This window comes from Epinephelus fuscoguttatus, linkage group LG2, assembly GCF_011397635.1.
Source record: "Epinephelus fuscoguttatus linkage group LG2, E.fuscoguttatus.final_Chr_v1".
Taxonomy (NCBI): Eukaryota; Metazoa; Chordata; class Actinopteri; order Perciformes; family Serranidae; genus Epinephelus; species Epinephelus fuscoguttatus.
The window spans coordinates 45,518,957-45,539,674 of NC_064753.1; the positions used below are offsets into that span (position 1 = coordinate 45,518,957).

Here is a 20,718-nt window from a genome sequence, read left to right on the forward strand (position 1 = left end):
AAAATGTGTCCTGCTGGTGACGTTAGAGGAGAACTCCAAGGATCACCAAAGCCAGATGAAATTATCCTCTCGGGACCGATAATGAGATACGTACCAACCTTCACAGTAGACCCATTGATGTATAAAGAGAACTGGGTACAGCGTTGGAGGTGGGGCCTCGGTCATTCCTGTTACAGTTGCTCAGTGGCCAGAAATGTCGCTGAAAATAAGAAAATAACTGCTGCATATAAAATTACCCGGACAATAACGTTGCCTCCGCACTGTGTGGCCCACGGAGCAGGCGTACTAGAGACCTCTGCTGGCTGAGCTGGTTACTTCTGGTTCAGCAATCTGCTAACTTTAATCATTTCTTGGAGGTTGCGACACTCAAAAAAATGTATCCACTCATTTACAGACATCTCTTTCCTAATGTTAGTCTGTGGGGAAAATTATTTTTGGGGTCACATGGCATCACGTGATGGATGTAATTCCACTGTTTAGCCACAAGGAAAATTGGCACACCTCCTGGGGGCCTGGGTAGCTAATCCAGTAGCTGTAAAAACATTTCACCCTGAACCACAAATGTTAACCTTGTGGTGCCCTTAGATGGAAAGTCATGAAATCACCAATCCTTGCTATGAATGTCTGCACAAAATTTAATTGAATACCAGTAATAGTTCATCCTGGACCAAGAGTTGTGGACCAACAGACGGATGTTGCCGTCCCTACAGCCACACAGCAAGCATGGCTAACATTGCCAGAAAAATGGCAACAAGCATTGATAGGATCAATAACAGCTGTAAAGATTGTTGTTAACGTGCAGAAACAACAACTTCAACGATTTCTTAGATATCGCTTTCATCAGCATGACCAACATCTGGTGAAGTGCTCCTAGCAACAAACCTCGACCACAGTTTCCGTTTCTGATAAAAGTAATGTCAATGAGCCGAATATATCCATTACTAAAGATTGGTTAGGGCAAAATGGCACCCTCCCTTTCCCCCTGAAAAAAGGCTAACATGAAGACAATTATTATCTGGCTAGGGGAGATCTCGAACAAAAAAAATTAACAGCAGTCGTCATCAAAACGCTGAGATTAACCAGTGAAGTGAACACTGATTGGCAGAGCAGAGGAATGCTACCAGAGAAATGCTGTCAGTGTGATGCTGCCCATCTTGGCCACTCATGTAAAGCAGATATCTAATCTCCACGAGGCTTCTCCTGGCTAAATAAATCTTAAAGATGAGTCAATATATGAAAACATGGAGAAGCTGATGCTGGGGATTGTCTTTTCTCTGTGTTTAAAGCAGCTCAGGGTCTCAGCAGTTAGAGTGTTAGAGGCAGGAGACGGAGCAGCCTGTAATTGGCCGGCTCAATCTCCTCATCCCATCCACACACACTCTCTCCCTCACCGTCTGCCTCTCTCTCTGCCTCGACTGACGGTGTGTTTCCTCCAATCCCTGCAGGGCCATGTGAGACGAGGCACCAATAGCATGTCGGGGAGGGCAGAGCTGGGTGCTGTCGGCCAGCTCCAGGCAGAGATGCTGCATTTGGAACTGATCGACGGTGCTGACGGTTACCGCGGTGACAAAGAGTCCTCAAAGGCGTCTGCCATCGCACCCTTGCCGGTCACCAAGGACCCTGTAGCACCTGTTACCATGGATACCTACAGACCCAAGAGACCCACGACCCTTAACCTCTTCCCGATCGTGCCGCGCACACAGGTATGGTCTGAATAATCTACACACACAACACACACACACACGGTTTGTGGCAGATGACTGAGTATTGATCACAAAGCAGGAGGAGTGAACCTTAAGTGAAGATTTTTTTTCTGTGTGTCCGCTTGTCTGGGCTCCTCCTCACACACAACTATGACATTCATTGAATTAACAACCTGCGTGACATCACCATTGGATTCACTACAATTGCTTCTCTCACAGGATGTGTTTACTGGACTGAACAATAGCCCCAATTGTCAAGACACAGAGATTTTTTTTCCCTGGTGCCCGTCTCTGTTTGTGTTTGAATGCTGTGAGAGCTCGTGACTGAGTGTGTGTTCTTGGACTTCAATCTTTGTTTGTGAGAACCAGTGTCAGCATTTAACCTCAAGAGGAGGACATTTTGTCTTCAGAGGGCTGTTTGATGGTTACATCTTGGTTTAAGGTTAGAATTAGGTGTAGCTGAAGGTGAGGAGATGCCCCAGTGTGCGGTATTAATAAGGGTCCTCACAAGTATAGACATGACATGATGAGTATGTATGTTTGGGTGAGGCTGGTTATGTGTCACAGTGTAGGTATGTGTATGTGTGGATCAATGTCTTTTGATCTCATGTGTGTCCGTCCTCCTGTACACACAGCAGAGCTCTGGTCCATGTTGTTCTTCCCTAAATGGACACACTAATGGTGTGTGTGTGTGTTTAGATCTCTACAGGTTCCTCCAAATTAAACCGCAAAATATGTTGTTCGTTAACGTCCTCTAGAAAAACCCACAAGCGCTTTCTGATATGACGCTCCAATCTGAGGGATGACATCGTTTGTTTGTGACGTTACAAATTCACCGTAAAGAATAAATCAGTTTCATGATGTGGCATCGCTATGGTTAAGGTTTGATTCATGTCCGCCACAGAAGTGACTTGGTTAGGTAAAGGGAAACCAAGCCAAACACTAGAGAATACGTTGGCATTTAACGTCTCTGCAAACCACAGATACATTTGCACATTATTATGTAGCGGATACGTTGAAACCTATTTGTTTAGGCACAAAAACCACATGGTTATATTTAGGAAAAGATCATGTTTTGGCTTAATACACTCCCTTTAGGAGGCATAATCTCATCTGGAAAAGCAGCAATGTCTTAGTATTAAACAACAGCTTTTCATGGCATTATCCCCGCCGACAGGTCGCCACAAAACATGCCCAGCTGGAGCCTACAGAGCCCATGAGAATGTGGCGATGACGGGCTACATCACAACTGGTTTTGTTGTCAAATGTTCTTGAACAGTCATCTTCAGCTTGGCAGCCATCTCACCTAGGTGACATGCCATCCACCATTCTCTTCACTCAGTCAGCTCATATATTACGTCACTTCAGAGACGTTGATATGATACATATGAAAGATAAAGTAACATGGTTATGGTCTGCAGAAAGGTGAAATGCAAACTTTCTTATGACGACTGGGCTGGGGAACGATCACCGTTTGGACTGAAATGACTACTTCATTAAGGTTGGAGGAGCGTCATCGTCACGGTAATAATAATAAACATTGGATTAAAGTTACATATCGATCATTGTTAATTACCCCCTGTACAATCAAATACACGTTTTGGGTGATCGTATTCAGTCGGACAGTGCTTGACCACATGATCATGGTCAGGGACACTTTGTCACCACATTGAACACAGCTGTATATGCAACTGTGATATCAAACAACATACAACAACTGTGTGGGTGGAAATAGTGTTCCAACCCAGCGAGGTAGCAGCCATTAGCCTGTTAGCAAGCTAAGCTATTTGAGACACTCGTGGATTGAGTCAAGTGTTTGCTTTCAGTTTGGTCGGATGAAAGTATACAAGCAAAACTTGGCAAGTCATGTCACTTCTAAGACATTTATGAAGCAATGGCTACTCAAGTAGTAGACAAGGAAAGAAGGGATCTTAATGTGGACACTGGAAACACATTTTAACACCAGGTGTAACTTTAGTCAGGTAATATCTCGATACAGTCTGGATATGAGAAGCATTTTCAAATGGTCAGGATACAAACAGCAGCTCCCTGAGTTGAGGTGTTTTTGATCCATCCATTCAAACAACTACATGGACTACTGTAAGTCGCTTTTATAAGAACTTCACCTGATTTTCCTGTCCTCTGATGCTGCTGTTCTTCTTGAGGAGACTTTTATAAACCTCATGCTCAAAAACCACAAAACAAAATCATTCTAAAATATGTTTTAAAGAATGATCAGGTTTTATAGAAAGCTCCAGGGATAATGTTTTTCTATAGGCCGACACAGAAGTTAGCATCGCACTGATTCCCGCTCCAAGACGCTGATGGTATTTTTCCATTGGATGTTGGGTTATTGCTGAAAGTAAGCTCTGTGGCAAACTAACATTCTTGATACTTAAACATTTTGTCTAACGAATAATCTTCACAAATGAACACCACTTTCATAGTTATTGAAGCCTACATGTAAAACGCTAACGTCAGGCTAGAAACATACACTACGGTTGCATGACCTAAAGCCACCACCATCTCAAGACCGTAAAGCCGTGTTCAGATGATGTTCTGTAGTCTCATTCAGCCACTTGTTAGCAACTGCCTTTCTTAACACACATAGAAGCTTCACAGATCACAAGTGGGGTATTTGTTGATGTATTTTATGTCCTCACACAAAACATGAAAGTTTCTTAAGTTTGTGTTAATCACAGACCTTATTTTAAGCATCTAACCAAAAACCCATGGACTTGGAGACGAGGGAACAGTGAGTGGTAAAATCCAAACTCATTTCCGTGTTTTAGGACTCCTTGGGGCACTCTCTCAGTACGTTTACATGCACAGCTTAATCAAGCTATGCTCAAAATTAGATTTTGGCGTCTAATCAGACTTCTGTCCTTGTCCCAGTTTACATGCAACTGAGAAAATCCAATTACTGACGGGAACGTGTCCTCCTCCTCAACACTAGGTGGCGATATGCGTCGTTTCAGCGGGTTAATACGGCCCCCTTTCCAGTTGACCTATTACGTCACTTAATAATAAACAACTGGAGTCAGGCGGCAGACTGGCATTTTCGAACAACAGCAAGATGGAAAATCGTATAGCTTTGTTCATCTCGTACATAATGTACACGTTACTGATTGTGCAGATAAGGTGCACGCTATCCCTTGTGGTCATGGTGATTTCGAGAGGCAGACAAGAATGCTGTATGCTGTTGGAGGGCTACAACAATAGCATGTCTTGTCTGTTCTGGGGTCATACGCCAGCGCAGGGGGGTGTGGAGCATGCGCACATGCATTGTCTAGTTTAACTCCGATTAAGGCGTATACATGCCGGAGAAAATCGAATTCCAATCGCATTATCTGGGTGTCTTAATCGGAGTTGGAGGACTCCGATATTAGTCGGAGTAACGTGTTTACATGCACTTCAGTTGTCCAGTTATCGTTGGATTAAGGCAATAATTTGTTTTTTTCAAGTGTCATGTAAACGTACTGTATGACAACTCTGCGTCAGTTGTTAGATGTTCTCACTAACTTGTCAGCAAACACTCGCCTATACATTCAGCAGACAGCTATGTATCCACCTGAAGAATTCAAGACTAATATTAGGGCACCACCCACTCCTGAGAGAAATATGTGACTCTTCAGCTGCTAAATGTTCGACTGTGTTCATCAGCTGTTTGCATAATTTCTCTGTCTGCTGTTTGTTGCTGGGCAGGTGGTTTACCGTGGGTTTATCGGACCTTGTTGGGTCAATACGCCTGCTTGTGCTGAAAACCAGGCTGATGAGTGAAGTGAGAGTAAACCATACAGTAAATATGCTGTGAATCCAAAACTATGCGCTAAAAGAGGCTAAAAAGCTCAGCAGAGCTGCAGGGTGAGTCAAAGTTCTCTGTGAGTTCATCACTGTGAGTGGCCCCTTTCACATTACATGTACCTGCCAGGTGTGATGAGACTCTTGTTACGCAACGTATACAGTAATGTATCGTGAGTTTTCCTGTGACTCAAACATACACACACTCCCCCATAGAGCGGGCTGTCAACATGATCAATCAAGCAGCTCTATATTTGTATGCGCTTTGTTCTTTGCTCAGTTTCTATGAGGTGGAAACAGGCCTACTGTTCTTGCTGCTGTGCTTTTGTTAGTGTGTGTGTGTGTGTGTGTGTGTGTGTGTGTGTGTGTGTGTGTGTGTGTGTGTGTCTGTTTCAGCTGTCAGCACTGGAAACTATAAAGGAAATAATTGCTCTGAAGCATTTTTCTTCCCGGGAAGTCGTCCTGTCTCCTGGGACATTGTTCACTCTCTTCATACAGCAGCTAGAAAACAAAACCCGATTTAAAGTATTTCAGTGTGAAATGGGTGAAGGTTTCCTGGAAGTGGCCTTTGCATGAACTATGAAGACACAGAGCAATAAACAACATCTTGTTATATGTAGCATCCATCAGCTGCAGATCGTGGGCTTATTATGATTTCTAGACTTCAATGCTTGGAGTGCAGCTCAGTTGTGTTTACATTTGTTTAACATGAGTATCAAGCTGTGTGTCACGTGTAATGACCTTCAGCTGAAAATCATTCGCTTTGATTTATAAGTCACAGGCTCTAAAGCTGAAGCTAACTGAATCCTGTATCCAACAAATACTCTAACCTCATCACATATCAATGACTGGTCATAGACTTTCCGACGTGCAAGGTACCCTTAGAACGTTGGTTGCTGACAGTCTGGGATGTCATGTCAAGCTCTGTCTGTCACATGCATCGTCTGTTTTCAAAATATGCTTTCATTTTCATAGAAATGCACAGTTAAACACTTCAAGTAAACTGTTTCTTTCACAATAAACGCACTGTGTCAGGACAACAAATTTACATTTCATTCCTTCAACAACAAACACGTGTGGTTTTGTTTCGGAAAAAAGAACAGGGTTTGGCTTAACAAGCTTACGGGAAGCAAACACCAGCCTCCCGGGTGAAAGTCGGTGGTTGTTTTACTCTGATTTCCGTCAACTTAATGTTCTTTGTTGTCACGGCGCATTTCAGAGACCTGTCTTTGTGGGCTGACTGCTTATTAGAAACACAATATTACAGGCTAGACAATGACACACACGCTACATTCACAACGTTTCCATGCACAAAGTATTTTGATTTTTTTGCCCTTATTCTGAAAAAGACAAAACTGCCTACATGGCTAATGAAAATTAATATTCCACTAATATTCCTGTTCACATGCAGCCGTGCATACTCCGATCAGCGTGCGCTAACATGTTGTTTATCACATCAAAATATGAAGCTGGAGCCTCTTGTGTTATTTTGCTTCTTTGCATCAAAATGAGATTCTTTTTCAGAGTTTTTTTCCTTGACCATGTGAACACAGCCTCCCTTCTTCATTCCTTCAACCACCTTCTTGAAAAGGTTGGCATCGCAATATTATCACATATCCAAAAACCTGTTGAAATCCAAGTCTTTTAAAGTGTTTTAAAGTAGACGTGTTTCTTCATCTGACCAAGAGTGTGGACTTTTCCTTTGGGCATGCATCTGCAGCCTTGCAAACTGTTGGTAAGTTGGTTTGTGTACAACATCTCCATAACAACACACAGAGCTAACTGTGGCAAAAACCCCAGTTAAGATGCAAATGTCAAATGGGCTGTATACATGTCCAAATAATGCTATCAAACCCCGAAGAATACTGGCCTATCCCATGTTGTAATCACAAAATGCTACATTTGGAAAAAGGAAAAGCCAAATAGAAAAGACCTGTATCAAATTCAGAATACTGTCATATTCAGAATAATAGGGGAATGTAAATGTACCCAGTGACCTCTGTCACCAGTAGCTCAGTTTTTACTGTCATATACTGTAAACCCAGGTAAAATGTCAAGAGGGTATGAAGGAATGAAATAAGAGATACCACCCAACTAAACAGACATCTGATGATAGATGTGTGCAATATATCTGCATTGCATTCTGGTCTATTTATTGCTCCTGTGGGTGCAGAAATTGGTCCCTCTGTTTACTCTCTTATATGGATCTCTCACACAAGCAGAGGATGTGAATTTTCCTTTCAGCCCCCACTCCTTGTCTGAAATATACAGATAATGTACGTTTTTTGAAGACCTGGCGATGTGGCAATATAAAATAACTAAATAACTCATCCATACACAGAGCCTGGATTGTTACGGACATGAAACAAAATAGGTTTATAACAAATACAGTGCTTTATGGTAGAGTTTGTTTCTCTGGCACACCTTATAGGTGAGGCACTACAACAGCTCCATCAGCTCCAGCTGACAGTAAAAGTGTAGTCAGGAGGCACAGATGCAGCTCAGATGAGATGAGCTAGATGAGTGCTGATGATCTCTAGGCAGTTTTTTGTCAGAGTACTGTAAGAAGAGAGAGAGAGAGAGCACTGGGTGACTGTTTCCAGGTCAGTGGATCGGTAAAAATGCTAAAATATGCAATTAGCTCTGCATCATTTGGCAGTGAGTGGCAGAGTTGTGTGGTTAAACAAAAGCAGCGCTGAACGCTGATCAGGGTGAGAGCAGGGAGGCTTTTTGGAAGGCAATATTTTTAGATTCGGTAATCTGCCCAGCGCCAGCGTTTGTGGCAGACGACTACAAGGTGAAAAATCCTGTGAAGCCTCAAACTATCATGACACACTAAAACATTTTTAAACAAGAATAAGACTAGTTCTCTTTTTACCCATTTAAAAAACATAAATAAACACAAATACAGTTTTTTAATATCCAGGCATCAAAAAGGAAAAATCAGCCACAGTATAAACAAACAACAAAAACAATGAAGAACAACAGTTCTGTGCAGTGTAAGGAGCTCTTAGCAGAAACAGGGGCAGGTTTTATTTCACAGATTGTCTCCTCTGAAGCTGCGTCAGTAAAATGATTAAGACAGAAAAACAGAACAGACATCCATCTCAGGAGGGATCCCTCCGTCTTAATCCGAGTCCGACTCTAATCTCCCACCTGGCAGGCTCCTTATGCTGGAGTACATTTGTGTGTTTGTGTGTGTGTAGCGTGGGTGGGCGATAGGGCCCTAAAATGTAATCAAGATATTTCAGGGAATTTTTGTGATGATGACATTCTTGACAATATGATTCTGTTACAATATTAATAGTTCAACAAAATAAAATCGACCAGCCGCTGAATGAGTTCCCTCTGAGCGGTAAGTCGCTAAAAGAGTCTGAGAAGTCCGGGGCTGTTCATAAAACATTCAGGACGCCACAGTTTATTCCACACTACTGAAGCTGCTCCTCTTTTTGGAACCACCGCGGAGTCTGTAATTTCGCTTACAGCCATGCTTGTTGTTGCCGTGGGTAACAGTATGACGTCAATATGTCAACAAGTCGAAATATCGTGTATCAGGATGTGGCTTTTTTGTATCCTATTAAAAATTATGCCGGTATTATTGTGAACAAGATGATGTGGCACACCCCTAGTTTTAACCTCTGTCAGTAAGTGTAGTGTGTCTGTGTGTGTCTGTGTGTGTTGCTCACAGTCAAACTCTGATGTTTCGTCAAAGTCACGTGTCGTCACTTCCATGTAGTCATTAATAAACACACACTGTATCTGAGTCACTGCCCTGAGCGGTGAGGTTCAACAAAGCTTTGCTCCCCAGATCAGTGCTGCCATCTCCCACCTGCTGATTCACTCGTTACCACGGCAACAGCCTTGTTTCCACCTGGTGAACGTAGATGGGAAGTGAGTCATGCGTGGTGGTGGGTGGACAGAGGAGGGAGGAGGAGGAGGAGGGAGGAGTGTGTGATCGTATTTTGGGCGACGTGTCATCATCACAGGAGTTTCCAGTTCTCCTTCCGTCTGTTTAAATCTGTCTTCAGCGTCTCTGTGACGGACGTCATCACACAGTCGCTTCTTTACACATCCAGCAGGGACAGAGCAACATTAGTTTTCATTTGGAGATGTGTTTGTGTCCATCAGGAGAATCTAAGTCCAATATTCACAATATAAAGGGTCCAATATAAACTCTGTACCACTGTGGTACCGGGAAACTGCGATATTTCCTGAGACTGTGAAAAATCTCATACAGTTGCAACCCTAGTGTGATCAGAGGTGTGTTTGTTGCACCTGTGATGTCATTTAAACCAGAGAAGGTCAGCATAAACAAGATTTTTAAGCAGTGCTCTTAGAATAATAATATCCCTTTTTCAATATTTTTAGTGATAATGATGTTCATCCATTTTCTTTTCCCGTAAAACATTCACATTTTTTCCCCATCTGTTTAAAAAAAATACGATTAAGGGAGCTGAAACCGTTCTGTAGCACACAAAAAAGGAAGTGAAGTGTTTTGTGATGTGGATAACCTGATCCTTTCAGCCGAATTTGAAAGAAGGAAAAAGGCATTTGAGAAGTATTATTGTTTTTAGAAAAGGCTCTCGTCCATCAATCAACAAAATCCCCCAAACAGGCTTGTGTGTGTGTGTGTGTGTGTGTGTGTGTGTGTGTGTGTGTGTGTGTGTGTGTGTGTGTGTGTGTGTGTGTGTGTGTTCCCAGTAGCTTTGGTAAAAGGTCTGGTTCCCTTTAAATGCACACCACGGAGCACAGACAAAAGAATCCCTACTCATTCAACAGAATAAAAGGTTTGTGTGTGTGTGTGTGTGTGTGTGTGTGTGTGTGTGTGTGTGTGTGTGTGGCAAGAGAGAGAGCGAGAGACAAAAAGTTGTGTACACTGAGAGTCTGGCTCCAGAACTCAGTGACCAAACCTCTCCTCTCTTTTCCTCTCTGTACTCTCCATCTATTTTTCTTTCTCGCCACTTCCTTCTTCTTCTTCTTCTTCTTCTCTTCCTCCTTCTCTGCACTTCAACAGGACACATTAAACAACAACTCCCTCGGGAAGAAGTACAGTTGGCAGGAGAAGGTCTCAGGCTCGTCCTCGCCTCTGAAAACAGGTGAGCTTTTCTCTCCCACCACATCTTCACACCATGAAGCTCATATTGTGCTTTAACTGTGTGAATGTTCGTCTGCTGTTTGATAAGTGAGTCCAGAATTCTGCCTCTCGTATTATTAATCCCCGGGATATTAACTCAGCAGCTGCATGGCTGTGTGATTTGCATTCAGTCTGGCAGGTTGTCTGATCCTCAGCGGACAGTGTTAAGGCTTGGATTAGCTATGCTAACCATAGCTAGCTGAGGCAATGCTGTATAGTGTGTGTGTGTGTGTGTGTGTGTGTGTGTTAGCTAGCTGGGAGCTGTCATTGCTCATTGCTACAGCTCTTTTCAGAGCACCATGTGAGGTGAGACAAACCACACTCACTGCCAACAGCTCACCACTGCTGGAACAAGTCATACAGTATATAACTGCTATAACTCAGTCATTTTTAACCATCATCTTAGCAACTGCTTTAACATACAAGGACGACCGACTGAAGCCCCTGGGGGCCCTAAGAATAAACTTATGAAAGCAACAACCATCATTGCAAAATGTAAACTTGTGTCTCCACAAATTGTCAGAGAAAAAATCAGATTATTGTTTTCGGAAAGTTACGGTTAATTTGCTTTTTGTGTGAAGCGAAAATATGTAATTTTCTTTCATGGAAATTTCAGCTTTTATCCCAAATACAATCAGCATTAGTTCTTAAACACTTATTCACTCTCATTTGGTGTCATTTAGCTTCAGTGATTTTAAGATCTACCAAAATAAAGGCTGAATAAATGCAAATTTATATTCCTCAGTTTGTACATAATGTAAAATGATAGTGCATACATAGAGCTATGAACACCACACACACTACAGGCAGTTTTACAGCGCATTATTTGGCTCATGCTTTGCTCAGGGCACACTTGCACACTTCCTGTCTGTGTTTGGGAGCAAAGGAAACCTTGTATGAGAAGATTTTCCAGCTGAACGTTGGACGTCCACAACAGCAGGTGGAGTTTTTCTTGAAGTGATCAATTGAATGTGATGGTCATAAAACACTTTTTCGCCAGCAGATAACACGAGGAAATCAATGTCTGCTGTATCTGTGTTTCTCGTCTTCAAAATGACTTACATGGGCTGAGCAATGAATGTCCCCACCTCCCCTGATAGTGTGCAGTACTTTAAATTAGGACCCATGGCAAACGTGAACTCAATAAATAATACCATCTATTGAAACTGCACAGGTGAAAATAGGTGCTTTGTACTGGGGTCCCCCAGGAGGAATGGATTGGTACTTTTAAAAGCACTAATTAGAACAGAAACCGAAAACAAAGCTGCAAAGTCATTGGGAATAAACTGAAAAATTGGAATGCTTTCATAAAGCACCTGTGACATATGACAAAAGGGATACCTCTTGGGTCTGCGAGTACAGTTGGTAGGATGAGGGTTAAAACACACCCTGAGAAAAACAAGATAAATCAAATTGCCTGTTATGTTTTATTCAAGCCATGGTGGCAGCATAGAAAACTGGAGCACACACCTACTATTCAATCATTGCCAGCCTTGTATTCCCACCAAATAAATAAGAATTAAGTCAAATAGATCTATTTTTATTGTGTTGTAATGTTTGTTTGAGTTGGTAACAAAAGAAAAAAGGACACACACACACACACACACACACAGTATGCAGCTAATTTTTGATCAGCTAAAAATACTGAAGAGATCATTTTGGATTTTGGCATGGGGGGGGGGGGGCGCTGAAATAATCAGGGAAACCAAATAGCATTAATGTCTAGTGTTGCTACATAAAATCAAGCTAGCAGCAGCTTTTGTTGGCCTTACCCAGCTGGCCACCACCTTCTTTCCACACTGATATTTGGTTGAATTTAGTTTGCGATGACTGGTGACCAAAATTCAATGTCAGGACGATGTCTAGCACCAATGTCAGTTCATGCAGAACACTGACGACACATGACGTTGATATTACGTTGATTTAAAGGTGTGTTGTTCAGTAACCAAAACCCAACGTCTTCCGAATGTCTCATGCCAACGTCAACGTGTTGTAGAATACCAACATTTAGTCCAAAGGTATTGAGAACAAAACCCACCGTCTGCAAAACATTTAAAATACTGTTGAGCAGATTTTCATGTCTGTCCAGTCCACCATCTTTCTGATGTCATACTGACGTCGGGTGCCAGCATAGACTTTTCAAAATCAAACTAAGATATCTTTAGATTTTTAACATTTTCAGGAGCTGCTTTTCTGGACATTGGCCCAATTCAGGGGAGCCATAAGTGCACCCTGTTCACCGTACTTTACAGTTTTAGAATTCTTGATGATTTTGCGACTGTGAAAATGAAATCAGACATAATGTGATACAACCTGCAGATTTGTTGAACACAACTGGTGCCACTTACAGGCAAACTAAATTACAATTACATAACATGGCCTCACAAGCACCAAGGGCTCATTTTAAGTTAAGATTGTTTGTTTTAAGGAGTCGTTTGAGAATTTTCTTTGAATTGCAGATCAAAGTGATTCAGTGCAGAACGAGTCCTCACAGCCCCGTGAGGAAATTCTGTTGTTTCCTGTTTAATTTAAGAGGGTTAATTGTTGTAACTTGATGGTGCATTGCAAAGTAACAGTTTCACAAATACACAAACCTTAACTCCTCTCAAGGAGTATTCTCAGTCGGCCTCCTGCTAAATGCTAAAGCTTGTTTAAACACTTACACAGAGCTCACCTGTCATGTGCTCTCCTGTGGACGTCAGTGCTGCATCATCCACAGTGAAAAAATCATGCCTGGATTTCCTGGCGATGGATTATGACATAACACATGAATCGCCTTCTCCTGGCTGCACCATGATTTTGATGAGTAATGGGGATTTAGCTGCGTAATCCTGACATCAGTTACCTAACCATCTCTACTTCTCTCTTCCTGTTTGTGCTTTGCTTTATCTGCCTGTTCATTTGTTGTCACGTCTGCCTTCGTGTCTGTTTGTTTGTTGGTCATGTCTGCATTTCTGTACCATGTTTATCTGCTCTGGACGTGTGTGTGGCCTTTGTGCGCGCTTGTGTGTCTACGTGTGTGTTTGTGCGTGTTGCTGTTTGCGTCCGCTCTCCCTCCAGGTGAGCTCACCCCTCCACGTGAGCACAGCTGCCTGAGTGACGAGGACAAGGTGCAGGGCGGGGGAGCGCAGACCAAAGACCGCGGGACTTCCACTGACGCCCCCTGCAGACACAGCCACACCTCTGGACACTCGCACGGCTCATCTACAACAGCTGCCACTCGCTCCAAGCTTCAGGAGAAGCCACCCGCGCCACCCCCACCGCAGAACTATACACCAGCTCCTCTATACCCGGCGGGGAAGGCGGATGGAGGCGGGAACCACCGGGAGAGGATCCGCTACCACACAGACGTTCATCTAGAGCCCACGGAGGAGATCTATCTGACACCTGTGCAGCGCTCCGCTGACCCCCTAGACCCCCCCAACGCGCAGGACCGGCCTTTCCTCTCGCAGCAGACTGAGCAGGGCCGCATGTCCATCAGCTCCGACACAGAAGGCCCACCTCCGTACCAGCCCCTCCCAGACCGGACAAACCCTTCCATCTATGAGGAGGACGAGGTCTACGTCCCCCCACCTTCATATGCTTCCTGTGTAGAGTCCCTCATCACGCCGCCCAGCATGGCTCGCTCCTCCCTCACGCTGGACCTCAGCCAGAAGGGGGCAGGGACGGGGGCGGGGCTCATGCTGAGACCCGGGTCATCAGTGGAGTACGTGGACGCCACAGATGAAAGCTACTGTGGGGAGGACGAGGACGTGGACAGGATAATAATGGACGGAAGGATGAGAAAGGGGGGAGGAAAGGGGGATGGCGGCAGCAGCAGAGTCCCAGTAAGGACTTCCATGAGCTCGGAGGCCAGCGGCCTTTCGTATGACTCGGTCAAATACACGCTGGTGGTGGACGAGCACGCTCAGCTAGAGCTGGTCAGTCTGCGGCAGTGTTACCAAGGCTACAGTGACGACAGCGACTCGGCCACCGTCTACGACAACTGCGTCTCTTCCCCCTACGAGTCAGCCATTGGGGAGGAGTATGAGGAAGATGAGGAGGATGAAGACGGCGTTCAGATAGGAGGAGTGAGGAGAGAGGCCACAGCTTGTCTGTCTGAAGACTCCACTCCGGAGGTTGACCTGCATTTCTCCAAGAAGTTCCTCAATGTCTTCATGAACGGACGCTCCCGCTCCTCCAGTAAGTCCCCGCCATGATAATGATTATTTTTTTTAAAAATATTTATGTTGTGTTTCATGTCAAGAGAATCAGAAGTGATGTGAGAGGTGAATGAGAAGTGTTGGGTTTGGCAGCTTTTGTTAGAAAGACATGCAGAATGCAAAGACATGCAAAGTGTAAGACACTTGTTTGCATATGGAGCAGCCTCACAATGCCTGTCTGATGTCACAGCCTCTTTTAAAGGGGGCGTGTTATGCTCTTATGTTGTTACACTGATGGACGTTCATATAAAATATAACCAAAGTTTCAAATAATAAAGTAAACATAAGTACAGGTATTCCCTGTGAGCACAAAGCTCAGACTTCAGACCGTTCTGAAAACTGTTTCCAGTGTTTTTTTCCTGCTTTGGCTACAAGATGAAGACAGATTTCTTTCATGGTCATCTGCTCCAGGCTCGCTACTGAGAGTGTTTACATCACAAACACTGCTACATCAAGCTACATGCTAACGTCATGGGATCATGAGGCTTAATCCTGCTTTCTGATGTTTTTGATTTCTCCCTGATTTCGGATTACATTCCTGCTGGAACACGTCTGGTTGTAGTTCAGAAGCTTCTATTGGTGATTTTTGAAATTACCTGTATAATTTTATAATTTTTGATAGTATTTCAACTTGTTGACATATTGTCGTCATACTGTTACCCACGGCAGCAACAAACATAGTTAAAAGCTAAATTATTACCGACTCCGCCGTGGTTCCAAAAAGAGGAGCAGCTTCAGTAGTGTGGAATAAATTGTGGCGTCCTGAATGTTTTATGAACAGCCCCGGACTTCTCAGACTCTTTTAGTGACTTACCGCTCAGAGGGAACTCATTCAGCGGCTCCTCTGGCAGCAGCACAGCGTCTCTCCCTCTCCTCTGCGCCGTACGGTGTCGTCAAGTGGTTAAAACTTTGACAATTTAACCCTACATGACACTCACGGCTCGACAAAAAACTCCATATATGTGTGATAGTTGTGGTATCACAACAGCCTGTCACAGGTTACGGTGTGATGATTAGAGAAATGGCAGAGCATAAAGGTCCAGGTGGGAAAATAACAGTCATTTAGGATTTTACTAAAAGAAGGAAATCAGCTGTTGATTTATATATATAGATCCCAGGGGACATTTTTTAATTTTTAATTAATTAATAATAAATTAATACTTATTTGTCATATAATCAAGAAAATCGTTACCGCAAAAATACCCTGAAATATTGTGATATTATTTTAGGTTTTTTACCTGCAACACGTCACCTCTCATGAAATTTCAGAACTCTTTTTCACAAGACTTCTCCCTTAGTTGGACTTGGTCACAATAAAGAGTCCAGTAAAATGTAAAGAAATGAACGGAAGTTGGCCGTGCACAATTGCCCATAGAGATTGAATTGCAGCCTGTTTTGCCGTTACGGCAGGAGGCGTATCTTTCAGTACTGTACCAATTTTAAAAACTTTGGTCTCCCTTTGTTATTTATACATAAAACATGACAAAATAGGGTCCAGGTTGAAAAATACTCAAGTTTTGCTTTAAAATCCCCCCATAAAGACTTGTGTGACGCACACAGGTACAGCACACAGAGTAACACAGCAGTGGATGCTGTCTGGCTGAATTGGCAGCGTGGTGGAAAAGGCTTAAAGCGATGTGGCTGATAAAGCAAAGTCACAGAGATGTTCAGGTGCTGGAATATTCTCATACAGCACAGATCATCATCATCATCCACATGACATGTAACTCTGGATATTGTGACTGTGTGTCTGCAGAGTTAGATTCAACTCTATCTTGTAGAATCACATTTTAAGTTGGCTGAAGAAAAGGATTTGGAATTTTATTTCATCATGCCAGTGGCTTGAAGATAAACCTATGAAATCATTGAAATTTAAGCCACAATGCCCGGCACAGCTTCTGAGTGTTGTAAATGAAAGCTGTGTTTTTTGCTGCTTTGTTGATGTCGTTATCAGCATTCTGACAGCAGCACGTTCAGGGCTGAGACCCAGCTGGATGTTTAAAAGGCCTGCTGGGTGGAGGGACACTGAGCCAAAAAACAGCGAGCACATTCATGGATTTGCTTCTCTCTTCCCTCTGCTGTTCAGACCAATCACACATTCAAGAAGAGTTAGCTGAGTCTTGTTTTAGGCATTAACACAGTGGCAGTCCTAAAGACGGTGTTTGGAAAAACTGAGCAAGAAAAGAGGCAGTATTTCTCTATTTTTCATCAGGCTGGACACACTAAATATTTGGTCACCACCGTGTGTATTTTTGACTGCTTCAATTTGTAATCTTTAAGATTTTCAGACCCCATGTTGTTGGTCAAAAATGAGACCTGATCCTCAAACGCTGCAGTGTAAACAGACACATGAGATGCCCTGTTGCATGTTTGACATCTATTATGCTCATTTTCACATTCGTACTTGTTCTAGTAGAAACCCAAAATACATATTTACATGCTTTAATGGTCAACAAAAACAATTTATTTTCCTCATACCATCTGTGCTGGAACACCTTTATTCACCCTGTCTAAGATGCTCTGTTTTAGTGCTTGTCTCTTTAAGAGCCCCTCTCAAACAGCCCAATCTGCTCTGATTGGTCAGCGTTGTCAGATCCTCTGCATCTCAGCATCTCTGCACCGTCATTGTAGCCAGAAAATGACTGTAATGACTAATAGTAGCATTCTACCATAAAGAATATCGCTAATTAAAGCTTTTAAACACAACCACATATGTTTCAGCAGGAATCTGATCCGAAATCGAGAAGAGATTTACATCGACAACCAAAATTACATGTGTCTGTGACATTAGCATGTAGCTACATGGAGCAGTGTGCCTGGAGCAGATGATCATATAAAGAAATCAGTCACAAGCTGTCGCTCAGCTTCCAAACGGTTGGAAACCAGAGTATTCAGAACAATCTGAGGCCTGACATTCTCCACAGTGCAACTCAACAGCTGGCAGTTTGGTCAGTGATTTGGATGCACTATCTTAAGAGCGGCAAAGGTAGCCTCGAGCAGAGATGAAGAGCGGGCTGTGTCCATGCTCTAAGGCCCTGTGCTTTACTCCCAACTGAAAACGCTGAAAACATCAGGCTCCTCAGGAATGGCCCAGCTGGACACTTGGAGGCACAGCTACTTTCCAGCTGAGGCGCTTAAGTTGCATCTGGTTGCTATGATGCAAAATATCTACGGAAGTAAGCATTTCGGTAAAAGGTAGTGTACTTGCTGTGGATGAAGGGAAGGCTGAAGCATGTGGGGAGAGAACAGACCCATTAGTCTGTGTGGGTTCATGAAAGGAACATATATTAATATATATGTACAGTATATTAAATTACTTCTCCATTGTTTTTGATCAGCACTTGTACATGTCAGATGTGATGGTCTTGTTGGTATGTGTCCCTTCTCTACTGTGATTTAATGGTGGGTAAAAAGTGACAGTGATGAGTGTACCCCAACTTAGAATTCACGCTCAGTGCCTCGTCATGCAGCTGGCTTTTGTTCAGTAGCGTAAATACGTAAAGAATATAAAGGGCAACAGCTTGTGTCAGTTTTCTTTTAAGATCTGCTGCTTTCCCCGACTGTACCTTTGTGGTCTCCCAGAGAAAAATAAAGACCAAGACCGAGGTGGGAGAGGATGATGGATTGTAGGATTTACCTTCATTGGGCTGATCCTCACCTTGGGAAAACAGTAGGAAATATCAGCAGTGAGTCAGACACTGACCCACATCACAGTGTCTGTGGGTGTGAGGCAGCTGGCAGTAATGGGCAGGACGGAGGATTCCTATGAAAGAGATGCGTCTATAATGTATGTGTGGTCATTTCCTCTAATAGTCCTCGCTGTTCTCTTGGATGCCATCCATGTGTTTCACAGACTCATTAGAAACACCACAGCGGTTTATCTGAACAGTGCAGGAGGGGGTAACGGATGTCTCAGGGGAACGTAGGTGGAAATACACAATGCTCATCTGTTTCACGCCTAATTAAAGTGTGATTCATCGCTCCTACAGAATGTGTGTGTGCTTTAAAGTGAACACAGTGCACTCTAATTGTCTTTTCTGTTTGTATATGATGGACTTTTGTTGCAATAAGAAGTCGATGTCATTAATCTTTTTATTAGCTGAACACAGAGGCTGTTACTTCACACTGTGTTACTGCCCCGTGTCATTTTTCCTCATCTCTTTTCTTCTCTGGTTTTCAAGGTGCAGAGTCCTTTGGCTTATATTCTTGTGTCATAAATGGAGAGGAGAGGGATCAGAGCCACAGAGCCGTCTACAGGTGCGGAAGAACTGCATCATCATCACCATCACTAACATCATCCTTATTAAATATCATTTTGCTCAACACATCACACAAGCAGTCAGGGAATCAAATTTATTGACTCAGGACCATGGTTGCCTAGTATGGAGTACAAATGAAATACAATAACAATCCTAGACATAAATGATTTACACAAAGTGCATTAGTCAAAAAGACACCTATCCATATTTAACTTTTTATTTAACTAACTGTAATAACAAAATGATCCCAGACGTAAAGGTTTGTCTGCATGCTCATATTTGTCACCTTGTGTTGTTACCTAAAAGCATTCTTTACACCCTACACAAGCAGCCATTTTTATTCTTCTTCACTCAACTTAAAATCAGTGTAGGCATTATTTTATTTGCAGATGCACAGCTACAATTCTTGTCATTGGTTGCACATTGCCAAACTACTGAGATCAGTTGAAAACTTTTTTCCGAATCAGCTTTATTTACCAAGCACCTGTGTACATACAAGGAACTTGATTACGATGGACTTGCTCTCAGTGTACCAGAATTGACAAGAGTACTCAAAAATTAGAGTGGAATATACAGAAATATTCAAATATACAAAAAATATATAACTAAACATGCATAGCCTGGTTCCAGACCATAGACCCCGCCCACTCAACTAAGTAGGCTTGCATCTCTGGTCTGGCATACTTCAATGAATTTGCGATTTATCTCGTCCAAACGATGGACGGACCAATGAACGCTGGGGGTCTAGCAATTAGCCAATCAGCGCCACGCTGATGTCAAGCTGTACACCGGTGGGCAGCTGGTGAGGATAGCAACAATGGCGACCGCTACAGATCAGCTACAGATCCTACAAACCACATTAACGATGCTATCGAGGTATTTCGCCACTACTCGCGTTAATGGAGGACCAAATTAAGGAAGGTGCTAAACTGGATTTAACGGCGATGCAGCTGGGCGTGCACGACGACGGAGACATTTTAAACGGGCAATGCTCGCTTGTTTTCAGCACCCCCGAGGCATGGATACTAATGACGTCAGATTCTGGGTGAGTCGTTGATCTCTACTGATTGGTTAGGGAAAAATCAAATCCCCTCCCCCTTGTAAATCGCCTTCAATGGAAGCCATGTCAGACTGAAGGTTCTGGGAGCTTCAGTCTGACACTCAGGCTAAAACATGCATGTCCTCCAGAATCGTGAAAAATGTCATAGTATAGCATGTCCAAAATCATGAAAAAACATCATAGTATACTATGTCATCACAAAATCATGAAAAAAAGTCATAATATAGCATGTCGTCCAAAATCGTGACAAAAAAATGTCATGGTATAGTATGTCGTCCAAAATAATGAAAAAAAATCATAGTATAGTATGTCGTCCAAAATCGTGAAAAAACCTCACAGTATAGCTCTCGCCTCACAGCAAGAGGGTTGCTGGTTTGAACCCGGGATGGGGAGCCCTTCTGTGTGGAGTTTGAATGTTCTCCACGAGTCAGCGTGGGTTTTCTCCAGGTACTCGACTCCCTCCCACAATCCAAACATGCAGGTTAATTAGTGACTCTAAATTGGCCGTGGGTGTGAATGGTTGTGGCGACCTGTCCAGGGTGTACCTCACCTCTCTCCC

At 43.1% G+C, this 20,718-nt stretch overlaps 1 protein-coding gene across 3 annotated transcripts in view; it reads left to right on the plus strand.

Moving 5' to 3' along the window:
• mapk8ip1b (mitogen-activated protein kinase 8 interacting protein 1b) overlaps window positions 1–20,718 on the plus strand; it is a 76,609-nt gene that overhangs the window by 43,507 nt on the left and 12,384 nt on the right. For all 3 annotated transcript variants that reach the window (XM_049561615.1, XM_049561620.1, XM_049561625.1), the window contains 4 exons: window positions 1,446–1,703; window positions 10,519–10,600; window positions 13,699–14,820; window positions 19,022–19,097. In XM_049561615.1, the coding sequence (XP_049417572.1) occupies window positions 1,446–1,703; window positions 10,519–10,600; window positions 13,699–14,820; window positions 19,022–19,097 (1,538 nt within the window). The remainder of the gene's footprint in view (window positions 1–1,445; window positions 1,704–10,518; window positions 10,601–13,698; window positions 14,821–19,021; window positions 19,098–20,718) is intronic.